Source organism: Drosophila persimilis, unplaced genomic scaffold (assembly GCF_003286085.1).
Source record: "Drosophila persimilis strain 14011-0111.01,24,50 unplaced genomic scaffold, DperRS2 tig00000477-arrow-pilon, whole genome shotgun sequence".
Classification (NCBI taxonomy): domain Eukaryota; kingdom Metazoa; phylum Arthropoda; class Insecta; order Diptera; family Drosophilidae; genus Drosophila; species Drosophila persimilis.
The window spans coordinates 2,759,173-2,783,834 of NW_020825313.1; the positions used below are offsets into that span (position 1 = coordinate 2,759,173).

Sequence of the window (24,662 nt, forward strand, 5' to 3'; positions counted from 1 at the left end):
CGAGGTCAAGGCTCTGTAGGCATAGGATGGCATTTAGCGCATCATTTGGGGTGGTGCGAAGAGCTCCGCTGATACATAGGGCGGCAGGTTGCTGGACTTTGCCCAGTTGATTGGTGATCGCCCTTTTTGATAGGGTCGGCCACCACACCGTAACTCCGTAGAGTAGTATTGGTCTAACTATAGCTTGATATATCCATTGGACTATGCTTGGGATCATACCCCATCTTAGCCCAATAGCTTTTTTGCATGTGTAGAGTTCAGTCATTGCCTTCTTCACTCTGTCTTTGACATTCAGGTTCCAGTTAAGCTTCTTGTCAATTACCAACCCTAAGTAACTGGCACTGTCGCTAAAGGAGAGCCCGCATCCTTGTAGTATTGGAGGGTTGAGGGGCGGGATCTTGTATTAATTTGTGAATAATACGAGTTCCGTTTTTGAGGGATTTACTCCCAGACCACGCGATTCTGTCCAATCCGACAGTTGCGCTAGCTTTGCGGTCATTAAGTCGCACAGTGTTTGGGGGTATTTCCCCGAGAAGATAATCGCAACGTCGTCCACATAGGCCACGACTTTGCAGCACTTCATGAAGAGCCGTTTCCGTGGATTTTCCTTTCCGGTAGGCATGCTGTGCGCCTGACAGCAACTGAGGGTGTATAGTTGTCCTCAGTTGCAGCCCGACGAGTCTCTAAAGTCTTTTGCAGCTGAGTGCGAGGCTTTTCCTGCTTTGGGAATGAAGACTATCTTTGCCTTAAGCCATGTTCGCGGGATTGTACCCACAGCCAGTATCTTCCTGAAGATACCTTGTAGCCAGTTGATGGCCGTATCCCCGGCCTTCTGAAGTTGGGCCGGGATTACCTGGTCTGGGCCTGGCGATTTGAACGGGTTGAAGCTGTTTATTGCCCAGCTTATGTTACGTTTTGTGAGGATGTGATCCATCGAGGTTACCGGTCCCTCTCCTGAGAGATGTACCGTCTCGATGGTTGTGCACCCTGGAAAATGCGTGTCTAGTAGCATGTGCAGGGACTCCTCATTGGAGTTAGTCCACGTGCCGTCATTCCTTTTAAGATACCCTACCGAGGGGTTAGTTTTTGAGAGAATCTTGCGAAGCCTTGCGGCCTCTGACGTTTCCTCAATTTCCGAGCAAAATTTTTGCCAAGAGGCCCTTTTTGCTTTCCTTGTTTCCTTTTTATATAGTGACAGACTGATTTTATAGTCTGCCCAGTGGCTCTCCTCGCTCGCGCCTTTGGCCCTGTTGAAGAGGGTCCTGCAGCTTTTACGTAGGATGTCTATTTGTTTTGACCACCAGGGGTTTTTCTTTTTCCCCCTAGGTTTGCTAGAGGGGCATGCTGCCGCGAAGGCTTTGTTGCATGCTTCTGTGAACCTGTTCACTAGGCGATCTAGGTCGTCTTTTGTGTCCGGGCATGATGGTGCTTTGGAGGGGAGTAAGTCCTCCAGGGCTGAGCTATATTTTTCCCAGTTGGCTTTCCTGGGATTAATATAGTCCTTAGGTTTCGGACACTCGAGGGATAGTGTGGTCTCGATGTATCTATGGTCAGAGAAAGGGGGGTCATCAAGGACTTGCCAACTCTTGACTATGTCTAACAGGTTGGGGGACACTAAGGTGATGTCAATAACCTCCTGTCGATTTTTAATTATAAAAGTGGGGTCGTTGCCCCGATTACAAATAAATAGATTTGAGTTGAGGATGAAGCTGAAAAGTGACTCACCCCTTACGTTTGTGTCCGTGCTTCCCCATTGGGTGTAGTGAGCGTTGGCATCGTAACCTATTAGCAGGTCTCTGTCCGACCTTTCGCTGTCGCTGGCTAGTTTGCGAACAAGGTCGTTGGGAGGATCGTTTCCCTCATGGGCCATGTAGGACGACATCAGCCTTAGATGTGTCCCTTTCAGCTCTAGGCTTGCCGCCGTGTTGTCACTATCGCTATAATTATGGAGCAAGAAGATATTAAGGTGCTTTCTGGCGAGAATGCAGGTGCGGGTTTTACTTTCATGTTGAGCTACAATTATCTTGTACTCCTTCGACCCTAGTCCACAAACCTTGTCTCCCACTATCCAAGGTTCCTGGATCAGGGCTACGTCTGCTCCGCTCTCTTCGAGGCGGAGTATAAGAGCAGCGGATGCTTCTGTACAGTGGTGGAGATTGATCTGAAGGAGCCTCAAGGACATCCTTAGTGTTCTCCACCACTGTAATGTCGGCATCCGGATCGTCCTCGACTTCCTCGTGGCAACACATCGCCTCGAAGTCGCATCTCAGTGTGCCATCGGTGGAGTAGCCCTCTGGGTTTATCTCTGTGTGATCGTCGTGTGCTTCGATCTCCGAGGCAGCGTCCTGCTCGACTGGCTTGTCGACAGGACGTGCCCCGGCCGCCGCATCCGACCTGTAGACCTTTACGGTCACAGAGCTGAACCCAAAATTGAGCTCGCCTTTGGCAGCCTCAATCGGGGCCAGCGACTCTTTGTTGAGGCCGACCACCGCCTGGTTTGTGGGGCCCTGTGTCGTCTCAACTTTGACCACCTTCCAATCCGCTGTTGGGAGGTGGGGGTTGCATTTTTACAACATTTTTAGGATGCGTTCCGGGTCCATCATGACGGCCTGGGGGTCCAGGCTGCTTTTCCAGCAGCTCGAAGAAGCGGTCGGCCAGTGCCGCTTCCACCCACTTCCACTGCTTCCTAGGGATTCGGGAGTCCGCGCTGCCTTTGTCCAGGACGCCAATCAGCGTCCTTTCTCTGGCAATCTGCGCGAATGATGTGTTAAGCAGTACGGTGGAGCGCTTCGGTGTTGGCCCCGGAGTCTCTTGCGAGCGCTGCCTTTTTGGCTGAGGGGCTTCCTTCTTCGGTGCTTCCTTGCCAAAGTTCGGCAGCACCTTCGAGGCCCACTCAACCTTCTTTATCCATTTGTCCGTCGGGCTGGACATCGCGGAGTATATTGCCAGCACTCCTTCTATCGGCATATGTAAAAGATTTGGCTTGGACACTAGTAGATGGTGACTCATCACCCGCCACTTTACCAGCAGGCAGAGCTGCCGCTGGATTGCATAGCCACTCTGCCAAGGTATCGGTTTTGGGAGCCAATTCACCACCCACCCCGACACCGGGATGGGACCCCTTTGGGCTCTCCCTAGCATCTTCCGCCGCGCAGGTTTTCACTGCTGATTTGCGGGTCGGGCCAGGCCTTTGGGCCGCTGCCTTCCCCTGTTTGGGATTGCTCCCTGTTGGCATTTGGGGAGTGCCAGACTCATTTTGGTCTTCTTTTCCCGTTTTTTTCCCACGAGCTGCAGAGAAGGTACGGTCCGTCCGGGCAGAGATCCACGTTGCCCGGATAAGGCATACTTAGAACAGGGGGCTGACAAGTCCCTGAGCTCTCCGTTAACGACTGGGCTAGTTTTATATACCGGGCCCCCAGCCAGGCTGACTCTCGACACGGGTCGAATAACACACTTAGTCCGGCCCGGTGTGAGGTGGGTGTGGGGGTTGGGATGTGGGTAGGTATTGTGTATGGATGGGAGTGTGTGAGCTACTTATACGAGGCGGCAACACAAGCGCATCGTCAGTGTTGCTACTTCGCGAACACCCGCTGGCTGTCCAGGGCTGCTTATTTTCGGTACTCTCCCTAGGGATGTCCGCTTATTCGCAGCTGACCCACCTATATGAACTGTATATAGGTAGGTCGTTCGCTATCCGCAACCTGCGACCCGTCCGGTGGCCTCAGCTAGGCCCCCTTTGAGCCACCTCACGAGCTCATCAGACCAGACCATACTGACTAAATATCGGGTATAAATGTAGAGTTGCGTTCGCAGCAGCAACTCACAACGTTCTCCCTCGTTGGTGTTATATACATATATATTTGCAATAATATTAATTACATATCATACGTCTGTGCCTAGAATTAAAAGCGATGTGCAATATTTTTAGCGCATGACACTTAACAGAAAGATTTATATGTCTTTCGCTATTCCTTAAATTTTTTGCAAAACTACATCTGTCTCTGCTTTTGTATCTTTTAGTCCAACTGTTACTTTCCTCTTTCGATCGCAGAGCATCCCTCGGCGGTAGCAGAAGTGAAGAAAAACCTGAATATTGGCGTGACCGACATGCACAAGCCACAATGCGCGCAACGATCACACACTTTATTCTATTATATAGAATCTATAAATATTATTGAAAAATGCGAGTTCAAGGATCTCAGAAACTATAAGAGCTAGAGCAACCAAATTTTCGATCCACACTCCTGTGATATCGGACCTTGACGAGTTAGTTTCAAAATTTCGCCAAACCCCCTTCCGCCCCCGTAAGGGACGAAAATCTGAGGCAACCACAAATCTCAGAGACTATTAAGGCTAGAGTAACCAAATTTAGTATCCGCACTCCTCACTATCTCACTATAAAACGTATATCTCAAAATTTCGCCCCACCCCCTTCCGCTCCCACAAAGGACGAAAATCTGTTGCATCCACAATATTGCAGATTTGAGAAAACTAAAAACGCAGAATCATAGATAATGACCATATCTATCAGAATGCTGAATCTGGATCAGATCAGATCATTTTTATAGCCATAAGGAACAAATCAATTTGCAGTGGCTACGCAGCGCCCGACGTCACGCGCAGACTGATTTTCTGTCTCTTTCGCACGCACTTTTTGTCGTTTCGTTTAATATTAGCGCCGTCTGCCGGAGGAGAGCCATACTGACTTAGTATCGGGTATAACTGTAGAGTTGCGGTGTCCGCAGCAACTCACAACGTTCCCCCTCGTTTTTGTTTTGTTTTTCAAGAAAAAAACTCATGAAACTAACTAAACAATACAAAAGGATAACGGAACACATTAAAATTTGAGTCCAAACGCCTTTTTTTCAAAAGAATCCTTAAGTCAAAAAGTACTCACTAGGTGCTTAGTTCGCAAATAAAATTGTTCTGTTACCACGTTTAATTCCATGAATATTAAATATATTTTTGTTTACCTCGGTGTTTTAGAACTAGTTTTCTACGGGAAAGCTTGGGACCTCCCAATTTGCAGATTGATGCTATGTTTATATCGTTATGCCATACTTTTTCAAATATTTCTTTAAATTTATGTTTGGAGTTTTGAGCTTTCATATTACAACGTTTATGGTGTGCTAAAGATTCTCAATCGGATTAAAACCAGGACCATTTCACGGCCAGTCCAATGTCCTAATTCCCACTGTTGATAAGGATTACTTTAGCTAAGAAAACCCATCGTTGGAAAATGAAGCTTTTTGAATATATCATTACCATCAATAAAATAAAAAAGTTGAAAAAAATATGCCTGACCAATCTTGCACGGTGGCAAGGAGCAGAAACGTCCTAGAAGATGAGGGCGTCAGCAAGCGGAAAGTGGTCCTCAACGTGACCGCATTTACATATCCGTCAATTAATGCCAGATGCCCTACTCTAAAATGCAAAGTAAAAAAATGCCCAGAACATCCTGTTCCCTCTTGCTTTTCCGACTTCGCGACGATCATTGGTCCTACTTTCCCAACGAGCCACGTTTATCTTAGATCAACAAGAAACATTACGTTTACAGTGAAAGTTTCGTTGAGTTTTGACCATTGGAGACTTTGCTGGAGCATTTCTAGTGTCAAAAGTGGTATTTTTGCTGGCCGCCGACCAAGTTCTATCTCCTGAAGACGCCACCCTAAAGTTTTGGTGCTTATATCGGTACCTAACGACTGAATATCTTATGCCATTTTGATCTGATTTTAGATGCTGAAGTGTGTAAGAATACGATCCTACTTTGATAGTCCCTTGAGGAGGTCGTCGTCCTCCTACTTCCTAAGGGATAGTTTTACCGTACCGTTTTTTTTTTTTTTTTTTTTTTTTTTGTTTGTTTTAAATTGTATATAAAATTGTTAAAAGGAGACTATCTCAACCCAAGTTTGGGGCTAATAGTACCAAAACTAATGTTTTTTGACCCCAATGCCAATATACATAGCTGCCCTATTATCTTCAGTAATTTTTGGCGTGTTATACATTTTTTGTTTGGTTTTAACTTCTTGCTTTTTTTAAGAAAAAGATACGTTAATTAACAGCTAATAAGTGTATCTACACAATAAAAATTGTTCCCAACTGACTTTTAAGTTTCTGGTTTAAAGTTAGATAACATGAGTGTCCCCATTTCACTGTCCACCACTGTATATAGTGTATGGTAAGTGGTTGTACTGAACAAATTGGAGACTTTCCAGCATACCCAAATCCAGGCCAATTAATAGGGACTAAGAATGAGTTCGAATAGTATGAATAGAATAAATTCTAGATTTTGTTTTTATATTTTGATGCTTTGCATTTTTGAATAGAATAAATTCTAGATTTTTTTTTATATTTTGATGCTTTGCATTTTTGAATGTGTGAAACGTAATTCGTAACTTAAATTCTTTTTTTTTTATACCCGATACTCGAGGTGTATTGGGGTATATTCGATTTGTGGTGAATAGGTGTGTAACACCCCGAATGAAGTGTTTCGGACCCCATAAAGCATTAATATCCTCGTCGATATACATAGCTATGTATGTCTGCCCGTCGGTGCATACGTTTACAAATTGGTTTGGTTTTGTGTGTTGTAAAAATTTCATATTTTTATTTTTATGGAACTCCGATTTTCAGACGTCCATAATAATTTTTCTGAAAGCCAAACGCTTTTCTTTCGATGCTATTGTTTCTTCCCGAAAATAAAGTCAAGTCAAAGTTAAAAAATAACTCAAAATTAAGATCAGTATTAGTATTACCCAGCGAGATCAAAAGCAGCACTCTGAAATTTTATGTATTTTTGACTTCTTTGACGATGTTTTTTTTATTTTTTGTTGTCGCTTAGTCAATTTCAAACAAAAGACAGTGTGTGGTCTTTGTCTGTTTTTATGTCATAAACATATACTAAGAAACAAACTATTTTTAAAATCACACGCTTGTAACGCTTTTTGGGTAATTTTGACCCAACGGAAGAAAATATTTAATTTATTAGAAAAACGTATTTTTTCCAATAAGATAATTTGTTTCTTTTACACTTATTCAAAATTAAATATAATTCTGCCTTTTTTTTTATCAATAATGAATTAATAATTTGTGGTACCAATCTTAGCAATGGGGTAAGGAAAGTTATTATGAAACGAGCCTCTGGATCGGCTTAAAAATTATGTTGGTAAATCTGAGTGTTCACGAATCATACACTCGGATGAGTCCAAACTTAATCTTATTGGTTTGCGCACAGTTCGCCGCAGAATCGGAGAACGCCACCATAAAGCATTCCCCATTTATTATAATATGGGCATGCATATCTAAATATGGAAAAATATGGATATATGGATATCTGGAAAACATAAAGCTTTCAAATTCAAAACTGCTAATTTTTTTAGTGGTTGTATTAAACTTTGCAATTATGGAAAACTGATCAATGCAGCTTTAAATCGTCCCCCAACTGTAGCTTCAACTTACCGTCTGGATTATATTAAGCTTTCAAATGCCAAATTTATATTTTTTTGTGTTATTGTTTCCAGAAATGTTGGACTTTAAAAGCTCGGGAAAAGTCGAAATATATTCATTCCTTATGTTTTTGTTTTGTCGTTAGAGTGCAGCCGCTTGACCAACCCTTCAAATGCCGTATTTTGCCGTTAGATTTCGTTTTTGTAGAATGTCTTTGTAGTAGAATGTGTGCGCCCTCTGGCGGAGAGGAGCCATTTCGACTGAGTAGTGGGTATAAATATAGAGTCGCGGCCGTAGCAGCGACTCAAAACGTTCACCCTCGTTTTTTTTGTTAAATAATTTTTTAATAATTTTAAAAATTTAGGTATTAGTACATATTTAACAAATAATTTTCTTCTTTTACAGAAATTTGCACATCCAAAAAGAAATAAATATTTTGAGGTACAAGCGTGTCCAGGGTTACTATTTCAAATGCTTAATCACTGAAATACTACAAATTCAACAAAATAATTTTCTTCTTTTACAGAAATTTGCACATCCAAAAAGAAATAAATATTTTGAGGTACAAGCGTGTCCAGGGTTACTATTTCAAATGCTTAATCACTGAAATACTACCACACATAAAATTGTTCACAATCATTGCATATATGCACTGAATGTTACTTTAAATAGGTGCGATTGGCTTGCTCTTGATTTGCACTTATAAATACCAAGTCATCCTGCAAGTGACTTCATAAAGGGAAACCGAGCTCAATTACTTACGTGTTTTAATCGTGAGCTGGCATTCCACACCCCAAGGAGAGGAAAGACAATATCTTATATGACTTTTGAACGATTAAGTGGTAAGTGCAATAGTGGCTACTATATCATTGATTTATTGAAGAATGGCTTCACCATGTCAAATTTAATTTTGATTTTATGTGTTTTTAAGTAAATACACTAATTAAGACAGAAGCTAAAATAGCACGTAATCTACATAAATGCGCAATTATAAGTGGTAATACTGGTATTTTACATTCGACTTTAAGGGGCGACTATAATTTGTGAAAAGGTGATTGACTGTTTCAAAAGTAAAATTTCGTCGTTTGATGAATTGTATTCCCGCAATCTTCAATTGATCTTCTTCCATTCCGGCCGTGCAGAATTCCAGCCAGTTTATTGTCTCCCATTCTCGCTGTGCTGAATTTCTACCATCTTCAGTTGATGCTTGGATGCTTCGTGTGTTTCTCTCTCGTATTATTGATCCTTCTTTGTAGCTAGTGTGACGACACAAATTTTTTATTTATTTTGTTTTGTACAACTGTGAACACTGAAACAATTTAAGTTAGTTTATTTTTACCAAAAACAATAATACGTTACATAGTTTTTTTTTCACCTAAAAGACGCAGTATTTTAATAAAAGTTAAAACAAATTTTGCATACCGAAACAATTTTCAACTTTGAGTGCTCATTTCTTTTAAACTTAAAGTCCGATTATTTGAAAATTTGATTTTTAAAAGCACTGGAAAAAACTATTAGATGCGTATATTGTATGCAAAGCGTTAAAAGAAATCTACGACTTTTGTCACCACTTTTCGTCTGATTCGCCACCGTGCGCCGCCCCCTCCCCTCCCCTCCCTTACTCATTGTCTCGCTGTCTCTCTCTCTCTCTCTCTCTCTCTCTCTCTCTCTCTCTCTCTCTCTCTCTCTCTCTCTCTCTCTCTCTCTCTTTCTTGCTCTCGCTTTCTCTCTCTCTCTCTCTCTCTCACACACCCACACTGTTCCTCGTGCGCACCCCTTGTAAAGGGGAGCGAGATCTATTAGATCATTAGGTGAAAAGACGATAAAGGAAGTTCAAGAATTAAAACAGAATTAACATTAACATTAAACATGGTCGTGGTTTTTCCCTTTCTCTCTATGTTTTTCGAGTCTCCCATGCAAGCGTGAGCATACGAGCCAAATTAAGATTGATTTGTGCGTTGCGTTCCTACCAAAATTCCACCCTCCCCGCATTAACCAACAAATCAATTCGTCCCTGTTTCGAACAGCGATACCAAAAGACTGAAAGAGAGAGAGATTATGCGGCAGTCATCGGATCCGATACCAACTCCGGCATTTACTCACTTAAAATATGTTGTATTCGTTACATAAATCATACAATCTCACATATGTTCTGACAGATAATTGGCTGTAAAAGTTCCTACAAAGTTCCCGCTTTCTTTTGGTAGTTTTTTTGCTTTAGCCTCCTCCTTTGCATAGATAGTAACCCTAATGCTTGCACACATCCATTTTTTTTCTATGTATTCTGAAAGACTTTTGTTCGGAGCAACAACCGTTCATAGCTCTTAAGTAACGTCAATAACCTCTCTCTAAGTTATCTGTTATCGCGCTCATCTATGTACACTCTCAGTACATACAAGCACACACATATGCAACGTCCTTTTTACTCATAATCCACTGATTCGACCCTTCCGTTGGCAGTCGGTCAGTCCTTTTCGTCGAAAGCACCTAACACCTAAAGCTAAGTTCACGGCCACTGCTTCTAAAATAAACACACAAATAATATCGCACAATAAACGCCAAATTGTAACCTTAACAACGGAGAAATTTTTTATTTAACGGCAGCTTCCAACAACTTTTTAAACTTTCGATTACCAATAATCCAATAAGCTGTCCAAGCTCTAGACAGTATGGTGGGTCTACTCTTTGCCTTGAAATTTATGTTTTTATAACGTTGCCCGTAAGCGTGCATGTTGCGCGGGGCATAAATCGCCACAAATCGCCATAAAGAAGCCAAGCGGCTTTCGTTGTGTATAAATTGTCTCAGAACAGGGCATCGATTACTTCAGTGCACCTCGAGCAACTGTCGTACCTGCGGGGGTAGACACCATACCCTCCTTCATTTTGGTAGCCCTGAAGATACCGCAGTCCAAGAGAAATCAGCGCCGTATACTCCATCTCAGTCTGCGCTGTCTGAGACTACGCCGGCTGAGCATACCACTGAGCCCTCTACTTCAGCGTCTGCCCTTATTACCCAAGATCTCAGGAATGGTGTTGTTCTACTTGCCACGGCTACGGTCTTAGTCAAAAATCGTTCCGGAGTTTTAGTTCCCTGCCGAGCGTTGCTGGATTCCGGCTCCCAGTTGCATCTAATAACTTCTCGTTTCACGAATCAGCTTCAGCTACGAAAAATGAAATCATCGACTGCAGTCTCGGGAATAGGCGACTCTAACTTCGTCACGGATAGATTTTCGGTCAATGTTAGCCTGCACTCTCGCTCATCGGATTACTCAACTCTCATCACTGCCATTGTAGCCTCTAGCATAACCGATCGACAGCCAAGCTTTGGAATTGACACTCAAAACTGGAACATTCCTTCTAACATACCACTAGGTGATCCGGAGTTTTATAAGCCGCAGCGCGTCGATCTGCTAATCGGCGCAAGTCTGTTTTTCGAACTCCTGTGTGTTGGTCAGGTCAAGCTACTGCCAGGATTGCCTTCAATTCAGAAAACGCGCTTGGGATGGGTCGTGTCTGGAGGTTTTTCGCGTTTAAAAGGTTCCTCGTTGATGGTCTCTCGCGCTCGGGCCGTAGCTGCTGAGGATAATAGTCCAGAGGACCGGCTTGAGGTGCTTCTTCGGACGTTTTGGGAGGAAGAAAATTGCATCGAACCAATAGTAAAGTCTACCAAAGAAGAGCTAGATTGTGAAGCACACTTTGTCCACCATTTCCGTCTATTACATAAAGGCGATTATTGTGTTCGTCTGCCAGCAAAATATAATTTGGATCTCCTTGGAGAATCTTACAATCAAGCGGTTCGTAGATTCCCGACCCTTGAGAGAAAGTTTGATCGTCGCCCTGATATTAAATCTCAGTATGCAGCATTTATAAAGGAGTACCTTGATTTGGGCTATATGGCTCAGTCAATCAGCAACTGCCGATATTTTTTGCCTCACCATTGCGTCATGAAGGAAGATAGTTCTACGACCAAGCTTCGCGTCGTTTTTGATGGATCCGCTTCAACCTCATCTGGATATTCCCTGAACGACGTTTTAATGGCTGGTCCCGTAATCCGACCCAAACTGTTTCATATTCTTGCTCGATTTCGGTCATACGCCGTTGCGATTACGGGGGATATCTGTAAGATGTATCGTTATGTAAGAGTCTCGACCGAGGATAGCAACTTGCAGTGTATTCTGTGGAGAAACTCCAGGGAAGAAGACTTGCGTGTGTTTCAATTGGACACCGGTACTTATGGGACGAAGTCTGCCTCCTATTTATCTGTGCGAGCGATGCATCAGTTGGCAATGGACGTGCAGATGGCGTTTCCAGTTGGAGCTGAAATCCTTCGCCGTGACTTCTACGTGGATGACTTGATATCTGGAGCCAGCTCGCAGGAGGAGGCTATCCGAATTCGGGAGCAAGCTACTGGAATTTTGTCTAGAGGTCAGTTCAGGTTAAGGAAATGTTGTTCGAACGTCCGTGCTGTGCTGGATGGAGTTCCGGAAGAGGACAAGGACAAGGGAAGGTGTTACTGTTGGTGTGATTCTGCCGTTGCGCTCTCTTGGATTCGGGACGAGCCGTCAAGATTTAATATATTTGTTGCAAATAGGGTGTCAACGATTCAGGAAATGACCGAAAAAATGGAATGGCGCTATGTTCCTACAGCTTTAAACCCAGCCGACATTCGGTCTCGAGGGGCTCATCCGACTGAGGTGCATGAGTCACCTCTTTGGTCATGGTCCTCATGGTCCTCCATTTCTTTGCGGCTCCACAGATGACTGGCCACCCACTGTGCTACCTGATAAGCCAGCCCTTGAACTTCGTCGGAAGGCTCTTCTGGTTAAATCGCCCTACATGGACATTGTTGCTGATTCCAAGTATGCGAATTCATTTGAACCTTTGCAACGCGTTTTCGGATATGTACATTGACAAGTTTTGCAACCGAATTCGGCGCCCCGGACTCACTGTCTCAAATATTGAACATGGAACCCAGGTATTGCTACGACTAGTCCAGCGTACTCAGCTATGGGAGGGCATGAAGTCACTGCGGGCAAGGGGAGCAGTATCCCCATCGAGCTCAATCGCATCGTTATCGCCATTCATGGATCGACTAAAAAACTCTTCGTTGGATTTTGATGGCTGTCATCCAATCATCTTGCCCAGCAGCCATCCACTGACTCTTGCAATAATCTCCCATTTTCATGAGCGAAATCTGCACGCTGGTCCTCGAGCTTTGCTTGGAAATTCGATCCCAATATTGGCCTATTGGGTAGAGGAAGACGGTAAACAAGTACGTAAGATGCTTTCGACTGAAGCCCAGGGTGTTGGAGCATATTATGGCGGATCTTCCAAAGGAGCGGCTCGATGGTTCTCATGCCTTTGAGATCACAGGCGTGGAGTTCTGTGGGCCGTTTTTCTACAATCCGGAGGCACGCCACAAGGCTCCAATCAAGTGCTACGTCTGCGTCTTCATTTGTTTCGTCCACAGTTGCTTTTCTACATGGACTAAAGCGCTTCATATGTACCAGACGAAAGCCGCGGCAAATTTGGTCAGACAACGCAACCAATTTTGTCGGCGCTAAGAATGAGCTGATGGAATTAGAGCGCCTGGTCCTCAGCGCTGACCATCAGAAGGCGCTGCTGGGTTTTTGCTTGGTCGAGGCTATAGACTGGCATTTCATTCCTCCGCAGCTCTCCTCATTTTGGTGGTCTATGGGAGGCTGCAGTAAGGACGGCCAAGTACCACTTCTACCGTGCGATAGGCAACTCGGTTCTTGGATTTGACGAGCAGCGGACGCTGTTGTGCCACATCACGGCAGTGATTAATTCAAGACCTTTAGTTTCAATTTCAGAGAGCCCTGCCGATCTAGATGTTCTAACTCCAGCGCATTTCTTGAATGGTGGCCCTCCTGCTTCGTTCGCTGAGCCTGACGTCACGCAGCTAAACTTCGATCGCCTGGACGGCTGGCAGCGCGTTTCGTATCTGCAGCAGCTCTTTTGGTCCCGGTGGAAGGAGGAGTACGTAACGTCCCTGCAGCAGCGCTCAAAGTGGCGCACTGCGAAGCCTAGTTTAACAGTCGCAGATTTGGTTCTTGTCAAGGATAAGAAGTGAGAAGTGGCCACTGGCGAGAGTGGTCGAGCTTTTGCCTGGACGAGATGGCGTTTCCCGAGTTGCTGTGCTGAAGACGTCATCTGGAATCACCAAGCGCGCAGTCAACAAGCTGTGCCTGCTGCCCCTTAAAGATGCTGTTGAAAGTCAGGCTTCCAACGGGGGGAGTATGTCGGGTCAAGCAGCTTAAATATTGTAAATTATTGCCAGTGGTGCGACCCAAAGGAAATGCATTTTGTTGTTGTTGTCATTTCCAACGCGCACTGTAAAGATCATTTGTGACCGCATATGCACATGCAGCGGAATTCTTTCGTCTCTATATATCGCAATCTCTCGTACTCGGCTTAACAGCGGCCCGAGCAACTCTAACGCTCTCGGGCTATCCTACTCTCTCGCTCGCTTGCTGCATAGGGCCTGGCAATTTGGCCCGTCAGCCCTTGCATTGTCAGTCTTAAGCTAATCGTCGCAGCTATTGGATTAACATCCTCGCATCAATCGTGCGCCCAATCATCCCCATATGTACATACGCGATAAGTTGGTTTACCTATGCAAATAAATTGTGAATTATATACAACCTCTCGACTTTCATTAACTTCAAAAATTGCAACAGTTATTAAAAACGCTTAATAGCTTAACAGTCTGCCAACACATAATCTTGCCACTTAGTTTTATCAATATTGAAAGACTTTAATGGTAAAGCTTTCATCAGTTTCAGGAGAATAATTGCTTCAATATTTAGAGGACCTTTATTATAATCACGAGTTTTTACCGATTAAGTAACTTTGTACTTTGAAGTGCAAGAGTCTATAGATGACACTCCACTTACCTCGGTGTTCGCTCTTTTTCGTACTAAGTTTAATATTTGCGCAGCTTCTGAAATTATGGTACACTGCGACCCACAATCAATGAGAGCTCTAAGGTTTTGATAGCCAGTATTCCTTGACCTTACTTTTATAAGTACTGTGGCTTGTTCTTTTGTCAAGCAAGTGTTAACATTTTCCCTTTTTTCGTAGCGAATATGGAGCATCGTTTGATGAAGTTTTTTTACAAATCCCACATAAAATTTCAGATAAGCATTTCTTATACAAATCATGCCTACAGCATTTTGTGCAAAGGCACTGTTTTTTAATAAACTGGCCTCTATCTATCGGACTCATTCCCTTAAACTTATAGCAGTGAATTATGGCATGTCCTGCCATTTTACATAGCGGACAATTTTATTTTATTATGCCATAATGCACTACGTTTTTTAACGGTTTCCATTCTTTATTCTGCGACGTGTAAAGACAAGTGTTGCGTTGTTCTAAAAATTCCATTACATCTGGCAATGCTTGGATCTCTTGTCCTTTTTATATGATTTTCATATAACTGTAATGCATCTTTGTTGAATTTTTTCAAAACAATGTGCGCGAAAATCACATCAACTTCTTCTGTTAATTGTGACTTTAATTTAATTAAATGTATTGACTCATTTATAGAATCAGAAAACCATTTAATATGTTTCGCTGAATCGTGATCTAACATTGGTAAGTCTAGTAATCGATTCAGCTGATCCGAAAGAATGTTTCGCTTATTTTCATACCGCTTGGTCAGCAATTCCCAAGCGGCATTATAATTCTCCAGCGGCCCAGTTAAAAGATGAGCTACCATACTCCGTGCCTCACCCTTTATCGCGATTTTCAAATAACTGAATTTTAGAGATGTACTCAGACTATCTCTGTTATGAATTAATTCACAAAATATTTGTGAAAAGCCGTCTCACTCTTTTTCTTCGCCCGAGAATGTGGGTACTTCTATTTTCGGAAGAGCAGGCAAATCGATCAAATTCCAACTCGCCGATTTCGTCTTCGAAGCTGTCATTTGATTCATAGCTATTATAAAACTCCTTGTTATACCCGATACTCAAAATGAGTATTGGGGTATATTAGATTTGTGGTGAAAGTAGATGTGTGTAACGTCCAGAAGGAATCGTTTCCGACCCCATAAAGTATATATTCTTGATCAGCATCAATAGCCGAGTCGATTAAGCCATGTCTGTCTGTCCGTCTGTCCGTCCCCTTCAGCGCCTAGTGCTCAAGAGCTAGAGCAACGATGTTTTGGATCCAGACTTCTGTGATATGTCACTGCTACCGCACCCCCTTCCGCCCCCGCAAAGGACGAAAATCTGGGGCAACCACAAATCTCAGAGACTATTAAGGCTAGAGTAACCAAATTTGGTATCCGCACTTCTGTTAGATCTCACTATAAAACTTATATCTCAAAATTTCGCCTTACCCCCTTCCGCCCACACAAAGGACGAAAATCTGTTGCATCCACAATATTGCAGATTCGAGAAAACTAAAAACTCAGAATCATAGAGAATTACCATATCTATCAGATTGCTGAGTCTGGATCAGATCAGATAATTTTTATAGCCAACAGGAACAAATCAATTTGCAGTGGCTACGCAGCGCCCGACGTCACGCGCAGACTGATTTTCTGTCTCTCTCGCACGCACTCTTTGTCGTTTCGTTTAATATTAGCGCCGTCTGCCGGAGGAGAGCCATACTGACTTAGTATCGGGTATAACTGTAGAGTTGCGGTGTCCGCAGCAACTCACAACGTTCCCCCTCGTTTTTGAGTTCAGTTTTGTACTGAGGAACTCAATTTTTCCCTTTCTGATTCTACACTCTCCCAGTTTAGCCTGATCAAACCTCTGCATGGTTTGCTCTAAATACGTCTTCAGATTTTCCACTATTCTGTCGAATCCCTCAGATACTTTTTCTATGCTATTGTCAATTTTGGGCTCATATCTTCCTTCAAGGTTCCAGTCTCCACTGATTGTAACTTTGTTTTTTCTACCTTCCCTTTCATTAGGGTTTCATTATTTTTTGACTCTACATACTTTTTATGTATGTCCTCTACATTTTTAATCATTTTTTCGTACTGCTGCCTCTTATAGTAGTCATGATCGACTACTCCATATGCTAACAGTGCAGAATTATTGCCTGTAACTTTGATCTTAAGGTCTCCTAACCTTAGGATTACATCGCTGGTCAAATGACCAGCTTCAATATTCTTAATCTCCTTTGCTATCGCGGCTTGAGTCTCTAATAGCTTAATTATTTGTTCCGACATCTTAGTTAAAATTTTTTTTTTTTACTTAATTAGACTTAAAAACAATTTGAGATATGAGTCTTAGCTGATGAATTCTGCTTCTGTTTTTGTTGTTACTGCTACCGCTGATCTTCCTGTCGCTGCAGTTACTGTCGCTGTCGCTGATCTTCCTGTCGCTGCAGTTATTGTCGCTGGCTCAGTGGGCTCACACAAACCAATTTATTTATTTATTTTCTCAAAGTCACAGTTATTTGCCACCCTTTTTTTGTTTTTTGAATTGCTAGCCATTAAGTACTTTCGATGTTTCGGATTACTATTTTTTTTTTCTTTCGATGTTCCGGCCTCGAATTATCTTTCAATTACAATAGATATACATCTTTCGTTATCTATTAAAATACAGCCTGTCCAGCTCGTATTTTTCCAAATTATTAATTGAAACTTCTGTTTCATTAATTTATTTTATACTCTGTTCCTTCCTATAGGAGGGAAATCAAAGTTTTTTATTTTGCTACCTTTAGCTGTCAGTGATCTAGACACTTGTTCAGTCTCAAAGGAGCTGGTTTAACTCCGTGCTCTCACCACAGGGGGGAAACAAGGTAGAGTCTCGAAGGACCAAAATGTTAAGACCTTAAAAGAAAAGTCTAGACATTTGCGAGTTGAGTTGTAAATTCAAACTAAATTTTATTCTTAAGATCAGAGTCTTATATGTGATTTGACAATGAGGTAGGAGGTACAATTTGGTAGTCTATAATTATCGTTAGACCTACGCAGAGGATACACTTCACTGAGGGTGTCTATTTGAGTACATGCTTACATTAGTTTTATTTTAGGACCGCATTTGTTAAGTGTTTTCTCCACTTGTGTTTTGTTGTCGTATTAATGGGTTACAGATCTCTGTTTACACCAGTGCAGTCATAACTTGTCTACTTTATGTGATTTCTTTAGAAATCGGTGTTGTTACATGAGTGAATGTGTACAATAATCTATTTATGTTTAAACATTCTGCAAGGGGCCGAAAGTGGCATTGTATTGACGATAATATGTTCATGTTTGAACATTCTGCAAAGGGCCGAAAGTGGAATTGTTTTGTATTTTGATTCTTGTGAACCGTTTTGTGTAAATTTTCTTTATTGCTATATTTACAAGTACAGATAATCATTTACAGTCATTACAGTGGGTAGGGAAGTGCTATCGTTTGCAGTCTTCGTGCTACTTTAATTCTTCTTACGGCATAGATTATTAATATTATCATTATTATGATTCCGATAATCAAGGCCGCATGTCCAGATACATGATGGAACTTAAGTCCTTTTAAGTCATGATGACCTTCTTTTAACAATTTTATTTCGTTTCTAACTTATCCATTTCTTCTGTATGGTTAATTAATGGTACTGTTAATGGATTCCAAACAATTTTTGGTATTTTGCTTATATTACTTATATAAAAGGATGAAATTGGCTCGTAGCTTTCTGTTTGAATACTGTGATGAGGTACTAGTATTTTATCATCCGTTCGCACAGTACAACCATGTATTATTGTTAAAATTCCTTGTTGCGGAAGATCAATTAGTTCTTGATTTGAGTTACTACATTGAATTCTAGCATTAGTGTTTACTGGAACTTTGAAGAGCCAACTACCCTGCCTTTCTAATTCGACCCAAAACTATCTTGTCTCTGCTATCTTCCTATACACGCGATTTGAATTACCTTTTACTACTACGAGAACTTCTGGTCTCTTTTGGAGTCATTCCTGAGTCTTGCTCTTCTGACTCAATTCCAGCTAATGAACAAATTTTAGTTATAGGTCGTTTTATCAACCCGTCTTTATGTTTTATAGTTACTACTCTGACTCTATCGTCCCTACCTTTATGTATTTCTTCTATTTTTACCAAGGGCCATCTAGCTGGGTGCCAGGTTTCATCTTTTATTAATACAATCTGTCCTGTTTTAATATTCTGCATTCCTATTTTCCATTTATTTCTTTGTTGCAGTGTGTGCAAATAATCTTCTTTCCATTTAATCCAAAATTCTCTTTTCATTTTCTGAATTAATCTCCATCTATCCAGATTCCCGATTTTTTCCTCTGAAATTGTCTCAATCGGGCCAAATATTGGCCTTCCAATTATAAAATGACCTGGTGTTAATACATCCAGATCGTCAATATCATTTGTAGCTGTATACAAAGGGCGTGAATTTAGTACCGCTTCAATTTGACATAATAGAGTTGCCATTTCCTCATAGGTTAAATTATTGTCCCCATACGAGTACGGCAATATATCCCTTATAGGATTTCTGCCCCCGGTTTTCAGAGCATCGGATATAGTAAGGCCCGGCGAAGTCTACACCTGTATTTGTAAACGGGTTCGACATTGTAGCTCTGTGTTTCGGCAGATTTCCCATAATTAGCTCTGCAGTATTCTGTCGATACCTAGCACAGGTGACACACTCTTTAAGTTTTTTCTTTAAGCAATTTTTTAGCCCAAATATCCAAAACTTTCGCTGGATATAGTTTCGCATCAGATTAATTCCACCTTGCAATGTTTCTTTATGTGCATTCTTGATAATTAAAGACGTCAAGTGACACTTATCTAAAATCAAGGGATGTTTAACCTCAAATTCCGCGTTGGAGTTTTGCAATCTACCTCCAACTCGTAACAATCCGTCTTTATCTAAGAACGGATTTAAGCTTAATAGTTTATTTTTTGTTTCTATTTCCTTTTTATTAATTAGGCTAGCTATTTCGGAACCGAATTGGCTAGCTTGTTGTTGTTTTACTATTAATACTTTGGCGCTCTTAATCTCCTTCACTGTCAAAAATGAAGGAAATTCTTTCTTTTTGGTTTTGATTTGAATAAACCTCAATACATATGCAATGACTCTTTCTAGTTTATGCATACACGAATATTTTTGTAATAATTCACAAAAAATTTTATTTTTTGCTATTACCATTGTTGTGCCAACAACTAATTTTTCTTCAATTTCCTCTTTTGGCCAATGTTCCTTAGATTTCGGCAACCATTGAGGCCCTTTCCACCAAATCTTAAAATCTTTTAGCTTATCTGCACTAATGCCCCTTGATGCTACATCTGCTGGATTGTCTTCAGTTCTAACGTGTCCCCATTTAATTTCCTTAATCTTTCTTACTTCGTCAGTTCGACGCCTGATAAACTTGTCTTTATTGTCTCCATTCTTTATCCAGGCTAGAGTAATAGTAGAATCACTCCAGGCATAACACTCTACATTACTTCCAACCGCTACTTTCACCCCTTGAATTAATTTTGCCAGAAGATGTGCTGCACAAAGTTCTAATTTTGGAATAGTTTTCCGATTCTTCTTTGGATTAACTTTGCTTTTGCTGGCTATTATAATTGTAGAACTATCTACCTTGGCATACACTACGGCAGCATAAGCCTTTTCGGATGCATCGGCAAGCCCATGAATTTGCATCGACTTATTGTGCTGAGAATTTAGCCATCTCGGTATCCGAATGCGCTCTAACTCTGTTAAACTATTTTTAAACGAATTCCATTCCCGAGTATCCTGTTCTGATAATTCTTCATCCCAATTTTTGTCTGCTAGCCAAAGTTTTTGAATAAACAATTTTCCGACAAGTGTCACTGGAGACAACCAGCCTAAGGGGTAATATATCTTGGCTAAGGTAGATAATACTATTCTTTTGTTATTTTTCTTAATTGGTTCATAGTGGAAATTGAACCTAAACTCGTCTTTAACCGGTTCCCATTGTAGTCCTAATGTTTTGACGGATTCGTTCTCCTCAATGGTTAATACTTTATTTTTTTGGTCATCTCTAATACCTTCTATAATTTCTGGGATATTTGTTATCCACTTTCTCAAGTTAAACCCAACCTTATTAAACTCCCGGGTAACTTCCTTTACATGCTTTTTAGCATCCAGTATCGTGTCGGCACCTCTCATCAGGTCGTCCATATAAAAATCATTCTTTATGATTTCCCTAATTGCTTGATTTTTGCAAATTTCTGCTATTGCAACAAGCACCCTGGTTGCTAAGTAGGGTGCTGAAGCTGTACGTAACGGTTGTAAGTTTATAATCTTTTAACTTTTCGTTTGGATTATCTCTCCAAATTATATGCAAATATTGTTGATCGTCTTTATCAACATTAATTTGCCGGAAAATTTGTTCAATGTCCGCAGATATTACAAATGGCCATTTACGCCATTTCACCATAATATCGAAGATAGCTTTTTGGACCCTTGGTCCAACCCACATGATATCATTTAAACTTTTATTGTTTGTGGTTTTTGCTGAAGCATCGAAAACCACCCTCAGCTTTATCGTTAGACTGGAATCTCTTATGACTCCTTGATGGGGTAAATAATATTTCCCATCTTCTTTGGACTCTACCATATGTTCTAAGTTTTTATATTCATGCATGAACTTTACATAATTTTCTTTTAATGTTTTATTATTGCTGAGCTTTCTTTCTAAACTATAAAATCGCGCTATAGCTTGGTGTTTTGAATCTCCTAGATCCTTTTCTTTTTTAAATGGTATTTTAACTACATACCTACCATTCTCATATCTTCTTGTTGTTTCCAAGAAATGCTCCTCGCACACATCTTCTTCTACGTCATTCTTTTCACTTTCCAATTCCCAGAACCGCTCTAAGTCCCCAACTTCAATTGTTGTCGCCACAGTAAATTTATCACCTTTTGATTTGGTGCAACCGGATATAATCCATCCGAATTCTGTATTTTGTCCAAGTAGTCCGTCTATTTTTACTACTCCGTCTTTTAAAATATGGGTATACAAATCTATCCCAATTATTACATCTACCCTACTTGGTTTGTTAAAGTTAGGGTCTGCCAACACATAATCTTGCCACTTAGTTTTATCAATATTGAAAGACTTTAATGGTAAAGCTTTCATCAGTTTCGGAAGAATAATTGCTTCAATATTTAGAGGACCTTTATTATAATCACGAGTTTTTACCGATAAAGTAACTTTGTACTTTGAAGTGCAAGAGTCTGTAGATGACACTCCACTTACCTCGGTGTTCGCTCTTTCTCGTACTAAGTTTAATATTTGGGCAGCTTCTTCTGAAATTATGGTACATTGCGACCCACAATCAATGAGAGCTCTAAGGTTTTGATTGCCACCATTCCTTGCCCTTACTTTTATAAGTGCTGCATTTCTTATACTTATTCTTTCTACTTTTATCAACGGATTCCACTCTTTATCCTGCGACGTGTAAAGAGAAGTGTACCGTTGTTCTAAAAATTCCATTACATCTGGCAATGCTTGAATATCTTTTGTCCTTTTTATATGACTTTCATATAATTGTAAGGTATCTTTGTTGAATTTTTTCAACACAATGTACGCGAAAATCACATCAACTTCTTCTGTTAATTGTACCTTTAATTTAATTAAATGTATTGACTCATTTATAGAATCAGAAAACCATTTAATATGCTTCTCTGAATCGTGATCTAGCATTGGTAAGTCTAATAAAAGTTTCAGCTGATCCGAAACAATTTTTCGTTTATTTTCATACCGATTGGTCATCAATTCCCAAGCGTCATTATAATTTTCTAGCGGCCCAGTTAAAAGGTGAGCTACCATACTCCGTGCTTCACCCTTTATCGTGATTTTCAAATAACTGAATTTTAGAGATGTACTCAGACTATCTCTGTTATGAATTAATTCACAAAATATTTGTGAAAAGCCGTCTCACTCTTTTTCTTCGCCCGAGAATGTGGGTACTTCTATTTTCGGAAGAGCAGGCAAATCGATCAAATTCCAACTCGCCGATTTCGTCTTCGAAGCTGTCATTTGATTCATAGCTATTATAAAACTCCTTGTTATACCCGATACTCAAAATGAGTATTGGGGTATATTAGATTTGTGGTGAAAGTAGATGTGTGTAACGTCCAGAAGGAATCGTTTCCGACCCCATAAAGTATATATTCTTGATCAGCATCAATAGCCGAGTCGATTAAGCCATGTCTGTCTGTCCGTCTGTCCGTCCCCTTCAGCGCCTAGTGCTCAAGAGCTAGAGCAACGATGTTTTGGATCCAGACTTCTGTGATATGTCACTGCTACCGCACCCCCTTCCGCCCCCGCAAAGGACGAAAATCTGGGGCAACCACAAATCTCAGAGACTATTAAGGCTAGAGTAACCAAATTTGGTATCCGCACTTCTGTTAGATCTCACTATAAAACTTATATCTCAAAATTTCGCCTTACCCCCTTCCGCCCACACAAAGGACGAAAATCTGTTGCATCCACAATATTGCAGATTCGAGAAAACTAAAAACTCAGAATCATAGAGAATTACCATATCTATCAGATTGCTGAGTCTGGATCAGATCAGATAATTTTTATAGCCAACAGGAACAAATCAATTTGCAGTGGCTACGCAGCGCCCGACGTCACGCGCAGACTGATTTTCTGTCTCTCTCGCACGCACTCTTTGTCGTTTCGTTTAATATTAGCGCCGTCTGCCGGAGGAGAGCCATACTGACTTAGTATCGGGTATAACTGTAGAGTTGCGGTGTCCGCAGCAACTCACAACGTTCCCCCTCGTTTTTGAGTTCAGTTTTGTACTGAGGAACTCAATTTTTCCCTTTCTGATTCTACACTCTCCCAGTTTAGCCTGATCAAACCTCTGCATGGTTTGCTCTAAATACGTCTTCAGATTTTCCACTATTCTGTCGAATCCCTCAGATACTTTTTCTATGCTATTGTCAATTTTGGGCTCATATCTTCCTTCAAGGTTCCAGTCTCCACTGATTGTAACTTTGTTTTTTCTACCTTCCCTTTCATTAGGGTTTCATTATTTTTTGACTCTACATACTTTTTATGTATGTCCTCTACATTTTTAATCATTTTTTCGTACTGCTGCCTCTTATAGTAGTCATGATCGACTACTCCATATGCTAACAGTGCAGAATTATTGCCTGTAACTTTGATCTTAAGGTCTCCTAACCTTAGGATTACATCGCTGGTCAAATGACCAGCTTCAATATTCTTAATCTCCTTTGCTATCGCGGCTTGAGCCTCTAATAGCTTAATTATTTGTTCCGACATCTTAGTTAAAATTTTTTTTTTTTACTTAATTAGACTTAAAAACAATTTGAGATATGAGTCTTAGCTGATGAATTCTGCTTCTGTTGTTGTTGTTACTGCTACCGCTGAAGTAACTGCTGCTGATACCGCTGTTGCCGCTGCTGGTGTTGCCTCTGCTTATGTCGATGCTGCTGATATCGTTGTCGCTGCTGCTGGTGTTGCCTCTGCTTAGGTCGCTGCTGCTATTGTCGATGTTATTGATGTCGCTGCAGCTATTGTCACTGTTGCTGATGTCGATGCTGCTGATGTCGCTGCAGCTATTGTGGCTGCTGCTGGGGTCGCTGCAGTTACTGTCGCTGGCACAGTGGGCACACACAAACCAATTCATTTATCAATTTTTTCACAGGTGCAGTTATTTTGGCACTTGTATTTTTTGTCAATTGCTGGCCATTAAGAATTTCCGGATGTTTCGGATTAAATATTTTTTTCTTTTCCTTTCGATATTTCGGCCTCGAAAACGCCACCGCCACGAAAAAATTTTTCTTTTCACTTACAATAGATTGTACATATGTAGTTATCTATTAAAAATACAGCCTGTCCAGCTCGTATTTTTAAAACTTATTAATTGAAACTTCCGTTTCATTAACTTTTTTATACACTCTGTTCCTTTCTACAGGAGGGAAATCAGAATTTTTATTTTGCAACCTTTAGCTGTCAGTGAACTAGACACTTGTTCAGTCTCAAAGGAGCTGGTTTAACTCCGTGCTCTTACCACAGGGGGGAAAAACGGAGAGTCTCGAAGGACTAAAATGTTAAGACCTTAAAAGAAAAGTCTAGATATTTGCGAGTTGAGTTGTAAATTCAAACTAAATTTTATTCTTAAAATCAGAGCCTTATATATGATTTGACAATGAGGTAGGAGGTACAATTTTGTAGTCTATAATTATCGTTAGACCAACGCAAAGGATACATTTTACTGCGG

General features: G+C 41.1%; 1 protein-coding gene across 1 annotated transcript in view; it reads left to right on the forward strand.

Moving 5' to 3' along the window:
- Positions 1-8,026: 8,026 nt before the first annotated feature.
- Positions 8,027-24,662, forward strand: part of LOC113566061 — a 57,018-nt gene continuing 40,382 nt past the window's right edge. The window contains exon 1 of the mRNA XM_026989969.1: positions 8,027-8,288. Within this exon, the coding sequence (XP_026845770.1) occupies positions 8,267-8,288 (22 nt within the window). The 5' untranslated portion in view covers positions 8,027-8,266. The remainder of the gene's footprint in view (positions 8,289-24,662) is intronic.